The sequence below is a fragment of the Physella acuta genome, unplaced genomic scaffold, assembly GCF_028476545.2.
Source record: "Physella acuta isolate Inbredline_101_S28 unplaced genomic scaffold, ASM2847654v3 ptg001566l, whole genome shotgun sequence".
Lineage (NCBI taxonomy): Eukaryota > Metazoa > Mollusca > Gastropoda > Physidae > Physella > Physella acuta.
Window position 1 is genome coordinate 35237 of NW_026733080.1, and position 12523 is coordinate 47759.

The window sequence follows — 12523 nt, forward strand, 5'->3', positions numbered from 1 at the left end:
TTATTTTTAACAATTTATAACAGGATACTTGTTATACATAAGGCTCGGTATCCAGGGACATCAACCCATCTAGGAAAGGAATATCTAAAATCAAAACAACTGCGGGCTTGTAATTAAATCTTGGATGGACAAGGCTATGGAAGCATAACCAAATAGAAAAGCAGTTTGAAATCGGAGTCAACTGCCATTAATAACTCATAAGTAATGTTTAATTTATCATTTTTAGCGCATAAGTAGCATATTTCATTGTGTTAGACGAAATCCCCTCCATACAATTACGAACGTAAAAGAAGAACAGCGATTTAATTCAAACCCTTTTTAGCCAAATCTTTGTACTCTCTTTCAACATAAATCAAAAGTTTTGTAACACTCTCCACACCTAAACTCAGCTCTCAAAGTTACAATTGTTTTAAGCTGTGCATTTTTAAACTACCTCCCAACTATGTGTACATGTTTTTAAGGATCTTTTTAAATACCACTAAAATTGAAGGAATTTAGTTAATCAATTAACACAATATCCCCCCCCCCCCCCCGCCTCCCACAACGAACCAGAAGTAATGAGAAGACCGCGAATTAATTTAACGCACACATGTGATCTATACGTAGGTGGCACACACAAAAAAATGTAAACTTCCGCCGATGTAAACACGCAAAGGTAAACAATTTGTTAACTGAAAAAACGAACTTTTCCAGCTAAGTCCTTTCTTAATTGTTTGTGTGTTGTTGAATGGGTCGCGCTGAACAGATTAGTGGTAGGAGGTATAGCCCGGATATAAAGAAGTAGTTCAGATATAAAGAAGTAGTTCGGATATACACTATTTGTTCAGCTATAAAGGGGTAGTTTGAATATGAAGGCGTAGCTCGGATATAATGTGTAGCCCGCATTTAAAGAGGTTTTTCTGATACAAATGTATAACTGAACAAATGTGTAGCCCAGATATAAAGGCGTAGCCCGGATATAAAGCGGTAGCCCCTGCACTCTGACACATGTGCAGGGTGCTCTAGTGCGTATTGTATTTAGTGCGTATTATGTTTAGTGCGTATTATCTTTAATGAAAAATATTGTAGTACTTTTTCCTTTTTTTGCGTATCGTCTTTTCATTCAGTAATCGTACATGATAGTTTCTCTATTATATACATCCTACTTTTTAAAAAGTCAATGTTTTATTATTTTAAAAAAATATGCATAAATAATAAAACAAACAACGAACTCATCGACAGCAGAATGTTCAGTTGCAGTTTCTCCGGGCGCCATTGACTCTGAGCGCCGTAAAAAAAAAATGGACAGAGATTCGCATCGGTAATAAACGTTGGGAATTATTCATTATTCATGTCCTCGAATTATGCCCGATCTGTCGCGTAATCGCGTCGGCGGAATGGGGCGTCGCCACGCTAGACGGGCCAGGCGGAAACGATACAATACTTCCACGCGGATACGATACTCTGCTTCTGTGAGCGAGTTTTAGGCGTAGTTGTTTACGGGGCCAAGTTCAAAGATGGCCGCTGTATTTAACTATACATGTGTAAACATATTGATGATTCTTGTAACCCCTTTGGGAGTATTTGAATTTGAATTTATGGATGTGCAAATCTATTCTTGGTGTTAAAAACAATTAAAAACGAATTATTAATGTGTGTTAAATTAGTTAGGTATTTCTAATTAGCGGATGTGATAATTGGACTAGGCCGTTATGGAATGAGTACTCTAGCGGAGGTTTTATAAACACCGCCCGTCATTAAGTGTATCGATACTGTTTAGTGTAAACTGTTCATGCGATACTGTCTATTGTAAACTATTCATGCGATACTGTCTAGTGTAAACTGTTCATGCTTTGCTTCGTTTAGGGCTAATCAGTGTTTCTTTCAGGCATTTGTTATTATATCGGTTAATTAGGAATAGCGTAAGTTTCGGTAAAGATAGGTAAAATAAGAACTGCACTTCAGAAAGGAGAGACACATTTTTTTGAGGATGGAATAGTTCTTTGAGGATACATCTATAGAATGGATATTATCTAAGCAAACGTTGTTTAAAATTACCTAAACGTTCAACATTTTAAACGTGAGATTCATGCATTGCAGTGAAACTTTTCGTGGTAAATTAAAACCCACAATTCATACATGGGATATGTTTCTATGAGGAATATTTCAAGTGCAAATTGTTAATGAGCATAGATGAGAGGTGTTTAAAACTGTCACATTTAGTAATGAGGGTAAATGGGATGTGTTTAACACTGACACATTTAGAAATTAGGGTAGATGGGGGTGTTTAACACTGACACATTTAGTAATGGGGGTAGATGGAGGTGTTTAACACTGACACTAATGAGGGTAGATGGAGGTGTTTAACATGACACATTTAGTAATGGGGGTAGATGGAGGTGTTTAACACTGACACTAATGAGGGTAGATGGGGGGTGTTTAACACTGACACATTTAGTAATGGGGGTAGATGGGAGGTGTTTAACACTGACACATTTAGTAATGATGTAGATGGGAGGTGTTTAACACTGACACATTTAGTAATGGGGGTAGATGGGGGGGTGTTTAACACTGACACATTTAGTAATCGGGGTAGATGGGGGGTGTTTAACACTGACACATTTAGTAATGGGGGTAGATGGAGGTGTTTAACACTGACACATTTAGTAATGGGGGTAGATGGAGGTGTTTAACACTGACACTAATGAGGGTAGATGGAGGTGTTTAACACTGACACATTTAGTAATGGGGGTAGATGGAGGTGTTTAACACTGACACTAATGAGGGTAGATGGAGGTGTTTAACACTGACACATTTAGTAATGGGGGTAGATGGAGGTGTTTAACACTGACACATTTCGTGTCCCTGTCCCTGTTCTCAGTTAACGGCTGGGGAAATCCCGTGGGGGTCGGGCGTGGAATGGATACCTTCAACTCACCGTGATTTATCATTCGCGGGGCGCAGGCAGGCGTTGCTGCCCGTGGGTGGGGGAAGGGGGTAGAAACAGACATGCTCGTGGGTCTTGCTGCCCGTGGGTCATCTGGGGTTGGTGGGGGTTGACGCCTCAGTTGTATGAAGGGGGGGGGGGCACTACTAAAATTGTCTTGGCGCCCCTGGGTGGGGGCGAGTGCCGAAGTCATAGTGCCTGACACCCAGTGGTTGGGTAAGGAGAAGAAGTGGCTAAGGGTGCCGGAGTTAAATAGTACATACAGCTGATCTGCCTTTAGAATTATATTTCATTTGCTAGAGTGCTCGCTATGTGCCAGATTAGTATGTTGGTCTGTTTCCTATTAAATAACCACACAATGAATTCTCACTTAAGCTATTTTTATTTTTACTTGTGTCTCACATCAAGAGACTTGTTGGTTTTCTTGTGCTTAATAATACTTTCTCTGGTAGAAAATACTTTCTCTGGTAGAAAATACTTTCTCTGGTAGAAAATACTTTCTCTGGTAGAAAATACTTTCTCTGGTAGAAAATACTTTCTCTGGTAGAAAATACTTTCTCTGGTAGAAAATACTTTCTCTGGTAGAAAATACTTTCTCTGGTAGAAAATACTTGCTCTGGTAGAAAATACTTGCTCTGGTAGAAAATACTTTCTTTGGTAGATTGATAAAAAATACTTTCTCTGATAAAAAAAAATAATAATTGTATAGTACAACAGTTCATCAAAATCTGCACAAAAAGCTAGCTGTAACGGTACTCAAGTTATCGTGTTTACACACACACATACACACACACAGACATACGGAGAAGATTGCAAAACTCAGGGAGGTGTAAAACGTCGAGATTTGCAAAAATCTCGATTTTTTTTTGGCGCGATTACAAGACTTTCTGTATACTTCGTATATACGATAAAGTAAAAAGTTGTCTCAATTTTGACATGTTATCAATTTTTGCGATAAAAAACGTACATAGTTTATTTTCAAAAATTCAAACTTAATAAAATATAATAAATGAAAAGTAATCATTCATATTGCTTTTTAATGATTTTTTTATTTGTTGAAAGTAAAAGCAAAATGTTAACAGTGTGTAACCTTGATTAAAAATAAACAAAAACTAAAGAGGTTTTGAAGTGGGGAGGGGTATTCTACCCTGTTAGAACTTGTCGTGGTGTTTCGGTGTTTTTTTTCAACAACACACTTAGTATCGGTAATTAGTCTCATTAGCAACCGAACACCGCCACTCTAGACATGCGCAGTGGGCCTTTCGCTTTCAGAACTCCCTCGTTCGTCGTGCTTAAAAACAAAACTTATTTTAAAAAATTGTTGGTTGTTAGGGGTGGGGGTGGTGCTGGGAGTGGTAGGGGCGCTAATAAGCAGGGGGTGTGGGCGCTATTAAAGGAGGGGAGGGCGTGTGGGGGCGATATAATGCTGGCGTGAACGGTTATTGTGCCAGATAGTTTGTATCGATAAAGTCTTAAATTACTTGGAGATTTTTTTTTTCACTGTGTTTTCTTTTTGTTTTATTGACTTTTTAAAATCGAACAGGTTAAAAAAAAACAGGTTAATAAAAAATGTTGGAAAAGTTGCATCCCAAAAAAGTTGTGGGTTGGTGTGGTCTGTGTGTGGGTTGGGCTGTGGTGTGGGTGAAGGTGAGGGGATGAGTGCAGGGGATTAACATGATGCATGGTCTTTTGATCAGTGAATGGTGATACCGTATATTTTGCGTACATATGACAAAAGAGTTATGTCAAATTACGTATTACAACTCCCATTACATAATACTTACAGCAACTTACATATGACAACTTACTTATGACAGCTGGTCAGTTTATCAGGGAATGATGACACTATATATTTGAAGGTTTTCATATAATAGCCGACAAATGACAAAGGAAAAAAAAATTCATAAAAAACGTTTTAATAACAAGCTTTTATGTAATGATGCACTAAAAAGTAGAAAATAAATTATAGACTACTATTTAAATAACTATAAAGAAAAGCGTGGGTCACTTTAGTATCTATTGGATACCTTTACTAATGTTAAGGAAGACACCCACGCTTTTCTTTATAGTTATTTAAATAGTAGTCTATAATTTATTTTCTACTTTTTAGTGCAGCATCATTACACAAAAGCTTGTTATTAAAACGTTTTTTATGAATTTTTTTTTCAGTACTTTACATGTTTTATCTACAATAGAGTTACATGACTAAAAACCATTGCGCGCCTACTGAATATCACGTTCAGTAGGCGCGCAATGGTTTTTGAACGCAGCCATTACGTGGTCGTGATGGCGCAGCTATTGATGACGCGTGTGGTGTGGTTGGCTAGACATGCCTACTAATTCGGTCCAAATTTTAAATAATTCATAAAAAAATTAATTAGGCATCCAATTAAGTCAAATTTAGATTCAGATTGCATTGTCTTTATGTCTTGACCCACGTGCCAACTGTGAATCGTATCGGTCAAGTAGAACTGTCCGAATTTTCACTCCTGCGTTTCCGTCTAGACTGACGACTGACGACTGACGAGGAAGTGAGTTAAATAAAAGCTTGGAAAAAAATTCATAAAAAACGTTTTAATAACAAGCTTTTATGTAATGATGCACTAAAAAGTAGACAATAAATTATAGACTACTATTTAAATAACTATAAAGAAAAGCGTGGGTCACTTTAGTATCTATTGGATACCTTTACTAATGTTAAGGAAGACACCCACGCTTTTCTTTATAGTTATTTAAATAGTAGTCTATAATTTATTTTCTACTTTTTAGTGCATCATTACATAAAAGCTTGTTATTAAAACGTTTTTTATGAATTTTTTTTTCAGTACTTTACATGTTTTATTTACAATAGAGTTACATGACTAAAAACCATTGCGCGCCTACTGAACATCACGTTCAGTAGGCGCGCAATGGTTTTTGAACGCAGCCATTACGTGATGGCGCAGCTATTGAAGGTGATGACGCGTGTGGTGTGGTTGGCTAGACATGCCTACTAATTCGGTCCAACTTTTAATTAATTCATAAAAAATTAATTAGGCATCCAATTAAGTCAAATTTAGTTTCAGATTGCATTGTCTTCATGTCTTGACCCACGTGCCAACTGTGAATCGTATCGGTCAAGTAGAACTGTCCGAATTTTCACTCCTACGTTTCTATCTAGACTGACGACAGACTGTCGACAGACAGAGGAAGTGAGTTAAATAAAAGCTTGTAAAAATAGTGACTTTCATATGACAACTTATATATATATATATATATATATATATATATATATATATATATATATATATATATATATATATATATATATATATATATATATATATATATATATATATATATATATATATATATATATATATATATATATATATATATATATATGTATATATATATATAGTATATATATATATATATATACATATATATATATATATATATATATATATATATATATATATATATATATATATATATATATATATATATATATATATATATATATATATATACACAAATGACAACTTAAATATAACGACTGACCGACGAGTGACAATTGATAGAAAACTGACAACTGACAGACATCTGACAATTGACATTAATGCGTGGTATTGGACTTAGTGTTTGCTACCCTTAACCACGTAAGGTCAGGAAAGATTTTAACACTTTAACGAAATTTAGCCCTGTTGTGTGTGTGTTCTCATGTGTGTGTATGTGTGTGGGGATGGGGTAGGTTATAAATGCTTCGAAGGTCATTTTATGAGGCTAAAATTTCAATTTCACAATTCTCACTATTTCACAAAATTTTCACTCCACAAAAAAAAAGGTCCTAAATTAAAGTAATTTCAACATTTTGTTATTTCTAGCTTTTCAAAATTTAATCACGCTGTTTCCGCCATTTTCCATTTAAAAAAAAAAAAATTGCTCTTTGATTATGAGAGATGTGTTCATCCCTTTTTGCTAATTATAAACATGGTTCTCTCTCCTTTCCCTTATTCCTTTAATGTTCTATCCCATAATAGTTTGTGTTGGCCTCATTTCTATACTATTTTTTATTGACGGATCCCAAACTCTCTCCCATACTCCCCCCCCCCCCATACATTTTACATTTATACAAAAGGAAATAATTTATCCCTTTTCATCTTAAACATTTTTTTTTCTAAATTAAATTAAAAACACTAAATAATATCTCAATACCATATTTAAAGACATCCCGACCGATGCTTCACGAACTACCGTCATTGCTTTCAAACAACTTGGTTCACACAGTGAATAATTGTTCAAGAGCTGACAATATTTCCCATCAAATTCTAAATTCACAAGAACATCCCCCTCCCTCCCCCCCCGCCCTCCCCACACCGTTTTCATCAGTGAGCTTAAAACAGACTTCTGTCAAGCTGTAATATCGCAATTAAAGACACAACCTCATTACCAACCTAACCCAGCTTTATACCTGTTCCTCCACCCGTATGTAATCGTTCGATGAAGCCGATCAAAGATTTGAAAATAGATCAGACAGCCTGGACAAAAAATGTGATATAAACAATGGAGGATTTTACTCGCGTGGGTACACACAGCGTCGTTCTGGGGTTTCTCTCTGAAAGAATTGTGTAATTTAATTTGCTGGGTATTTTTATAATTTTTTAAAATATTTATTTTTGTAACATCTATCTAAACTTGGTTCTATTTTTGTTTTCTTTCGAAGTAAGGCCTACTTGTTTGTCGCGTTTTTTTTTTCTCCCCGCAGGTTTTCATGCATTTACGCATCTCCCTGTATGCGCATGGCTTGTTTTGCTCGTATATTGATTTGCGCTTTTCTTAGTGTGCGCTATCTTTGCGTGCGCGTATTTTTTGGTTTCTCCATTTCATCGTTTGCGGTTTTCTGTGAATGCGTATTTTTTTCCACGGCTGAACTTTATAACGTGCGTTTTTTTTTTCTTTACTCACGTGATGATCTGCTCACTGCAATACCTGTCTCATGCACCCCCCCCCCCCACTGCGCTACTTCCGGGTCACCCCCGGGCGCATGAAACTGACATGCCTGGGTAGTTACCTGCCCCTTGGTGGGGCGATCAATGCCCTATCCATCTTCGCCTGGTGTCTCCCGCGTTACGTCCAACAATATTTGCACGTCGGTTAAGTTGCACGGCAAATTTGGGTCTCGTATTTTTTTAACATTGATTGGCCAGGGCGGAACAACATTGCCGGGTTTAATTATTGATAAGTGAAAATGGGTTGGGGGGAAAAAATATTTCGCGTAAAACTGAGGGTGAATTTTTTTTATGAATTACCTCCCCCACCATGCAAACGTAATTTGTTTTGTATTTTGCTTGCATCGCATACACATATACACATAACCCACATACACTCAACTCACAAACATACCATACGGACTCGTTGTTGTATCTTACATACAACACACATACACTTACACAAAAACACTCACCCACACATAATTAACCACACACCAGCCCACCACACACTCGCTCACCACATCCCACACAACACCTCTTCAAACCACGAGCTCCCACAATACATTTCATCGTAGTTCAGTCTAAATTTAGCTCGTGTATTATTCAAACCGGAAATTCCTGGAAATCAAACGGATAAATGTCTGGCATATTGGAGAGGCACATGAATGGGACCGTCCCTATCCCGACGCGTCAAGCCTTCTATAAATAAACCGGCATAATAAAACGTAAACGCTTATCCAGCTATTTTAAAACGAGTGTTCAGCTTCCTCCTTGCACGTTGCGCGTGCCGTCATCTGCGCTTAGTAATTATCTAATTAATTATTAATTATGTCATTTATATTGATGTGTTTGTTAAATATAAACATCCGTCTAATTATCTTCTTATTTTATAAATAATTAGTATACTTATTATTGAATATAATAAAAATGATTTTTTTTTTTTTTTTTTTTTTTTTTGCAGGGGTTTTGGATTCGTGACCTTTGTTGACCCGGAGAGTATTACCAAGGTTATGGACAGTAAGCCACACCATATAGATTCTAAAGGGGTAAGTGCGCCTTTTTTAAATTTTTGTATATCTTGTGGTAATCAATCATAGGGTTTTATGAAGTTTTTAAAGTCCGCGTTAGTTAACATGATATGAGCGGGATTAAAAAAAATTAAGACGATATAGTTTGGGGTTTGTGGGCATGTACCATTTTTTTGGTCATATTTAGAGAGGTGACCGAGACTTGCAAACATAAATTCTGAATATTCAATAACGGTTGTTACAATAATGTCAACATTCTTTAAGACAATTGTATTTTTTTTTTTTTTAAAAAAAGGTTTAACATGAGAGGTTTAACATTTAACGTTTAGCATGATGGGTCTAACGTTATATGTTTAACATACTTTAAATATGTTTTGAACCACTGGCTACGCCATTTATTTTTTAACATTGTAACATTGGGTTACGATGATATAGATATAACATACACGCGTTATGTAATTTTAAGTTTTACAGTAAATAAACGTGTTTTTAAATGTCTAGTTTTAACTTCCAAAAAATATTCAGTTCACAACCTGTACTAAATCGTTTTTGTGCGAGCTTCCATACGTCTATCACGGTATTAGAAGCAACAGTTGTCTATTCACCGTATGTCTAAATTATTTCCCTTCTTCCTATATCCTTATGAAAAGGGGAGTAATTGGGGCGAATCTTTTTTTAAAAATCCGCTTACTTTGCATATACAATATGAAAATAATTACTACTTAATACATTGTGAAAATTTTGTTTTAGCAAAGCTAATAAAAAACGTATCTAATTAATTAATTATTTGCTATAAAAAACGCGTTTCCACGTTTTAATGACTTTTGTCTTTATTTAATAATGTAGATTTTTTCCCCAAATACCTTGAGTTTCTGTTCCTTGGTTGCTTTACTAAACTTTTTAAACTAGCTATACACGAGCGATATTTAGTGGGTTTATATATTTGTTCTCTTATCTAGCATTTGTATTAATTTAAAAAAAATACGTTTTGTTTTTATAATGATTGTCATGAGCGTTTTATTTGTCGAATTTTCCTTCAATTTTATCCTTAAAAAGTCATTGAGTGGATTTTATTTTTTTCAATCCACGCAAAACAGAAGTTAGAAAAAACAAATTGATTAAAATTTAAAACTTGAATACTTGTTTTTAATCCTAGCAAAAAATAATAAAAATAATAAAAATATTTTTTTTTTTTAAATTGGGGCAATTTTTATTGTTTAATTTCATTATTACTTTTGACCAATCACCGTATCGCGTGTATAAATAGAAACAAACACCAAACACATGTTGAAACAATATCTGTTGGCAACCTGCTGGGGTGAGATGAAATATCATTCTAAATTTCTTTTGTGTTTTTTATGCACTTCGTAACGCATACGCGCTTCGCCAAAACCCCTCGTTTGTTATCGCGGTGATCGAGATTTGACGAGATTTCCACGCATCACGTGTGCAGACAGCGTGACTACTCTGCCACCCTGACCCCCATTGATTTTGTTAACACCCTCGCGGTCAGCTGAGTACCTCAGGCTAAAAGAAGCGCACGTGCATTGAAACAAACGCATGGATTAAAGTTACATTTCACGCTAGATATTCTCAACGTAAATTTTTACAAATTTCAAAAGTAAACAAAAGGCAACCAGTCCGTACGGAGCGTGACCGACCAATTCATTTAATTCCAATTTAATCAAAACTACATGCATTCAACTGTGTATTAAAAAAAAAAACACTAAATTTTCAAAATTTTCAAAGTTTTGTATTCCTGTTTAAAAAATTAATTGCTTTTAAAGTCTATTTTCAATAGTTCGTATTGAGATCGCTAATATTTTAATTTAAATGATAATCCTGTCGGTTTTTGGTTAACCAGGTGATTGAAGTTGTTATTCATTATCCATTCTGTTACTCCAGTGTTCCGTGTCAATTAGTCAGCTTATCCATTTGTTTATCCAATAGCCACTTGCAGACGATTGAAGTTGTTATACATTATCCATTCTGTTACTCCAGTGGTCCGTGTCAATTAGTCAGCTTATCCATTTGTTTATCCATCGGCCACTTGATCCACTTGTTCTTAACTCAACCAATCCTTTGGTCTACTAGTCCTTAAATCCACCAATGCCTCGGTCCACTACTTCTTAAATCCACTGGTCATCTTGTCCTTAAGACAACCAATCACTTGGTCAACCACATTATTGTGTGGATAGCACATCACTTTGGGAACATACCAGCGCATTGTGTTGATAACACATCCTATGTGGATACCACATTATTATGTGGATACCACCTCACGTATTATGTGTGAATGTTACCATGCTTGCAATTTTTCGTGGTTATCCCAATATCCCACTATATGTGGGTACTCCATTATCCCAATGACAGCAATGCTATCCTACTGACCTACCACCTGTGTGTATATCCCAATATCTCACCGTATGTGTAGATAACCCACCGTATGTTTAGATAACCCACCGTATGTTTAGATAACCCACCGTATGTGCAGATAACCCACCGTATGTGCAGATAACCCACCGTATGTTTAGATAACCCACCGTATGTGCAGATAACCCACCGTATGTGCAGAAAACCCATCGTATGTGTAGATAACCCATCGTATGTGTTGATAACCCACCGTATGTACAGATAACCCACCGAATGTGCACATAACCCACCGTATGTGTAGATAACTCACCGTATGTGTTGATAACCCACCGTATGTGTAGATAACCCACCGTATGTGCAGATAACCCACCACATGTGTAGATAACTCACCAACCAACTGAATACACCAGCGGTTGTCTCACCATTACACTCATGTATTGAAGACCCCCCCCCCCCCCTCCCCCCAACCCCCCTCCCCTCAACAACATAACCGTGTCAGTAGGTCAGAACTATCAACGAACATTTCGCCATCACAACTTTCAGACTATAGATCAACTCGGCTATAAATAGCACGCACAATGCTGCTCACTCCCATAGGCGTGAAATACACAATGTCATTGATCCGATGCGCTTCACTGCATCTCTTGCACGCTGGTACGTTTTTTTTTTCTTCTACTGGATCTGCTTGAGCTTCCAGTCTTCCGATAACAAATCTGTTTTTATAGTTTGCATATGATTATGGCATGACATCATCATCTGGCACATATAGAAAGGGTTCGAGTCCCAGCAAAACGGGTTGATAGTTTAGGGTTGGCGTTTTAAACTGGTTGATTGTTTAAGGTTGACGTTTTTGGCGCCTAGTTGAAGACATTTGGCACGCTGATATGTGGAGTTGTGGTACCGCGATACAATATTGTTGGGGAAATAACGGAGAATAAAGTAAAATGGAGAAGCGTTAGGTTTGAATTGAGGGATGTAACCCGTGATATGATTGTAAATGAATTTGTTGATTGTTTTGGCTTGATAGCGATTGGTGTTGACGTAACTCCTGTGTGAGGTGTTGGGTGTTATTTGTGAGGTGTTGGGTGTTATTTGTGAGGTGTTGGGTGTTATTTGTGAGGTGTTTGGTTTTATATGTGAGGTGTTGGGTGTTATTTGTGAGGTGTTGGGTGTTATTTGTGAGGTGTTTGGTTTTATATGTGAGGTGTTGGGTGTTATTTGTG

The 12523-nt window shown here is 36.4% G+C and overlaps 1 protein-coding gene across 1 annotated transcript in view; it reads left to right on the forward strand.

Annotated features, from left to right (window-relative positions):
- Positions 1 to 12523, forward strand: part of LOC131928914 (RNA-binding protein Musashi homolog 2) — a gene marked incomplete at both ends in the record, with an annotated part of 116848 nt that overhangs the window by 30813 nt on the left and 73512 nt on the right. Inside the window, one exon of the mRNA XM_059285083.1 lies at positions 8861 to 8945. Coding sequence (XP_059141066.1) covers positions 8861 to 8945 — 85 coding nt within the window. The remainder of the gene's footprint in view (positions 1 to 8860; positions 8946 to 12523) is intronic.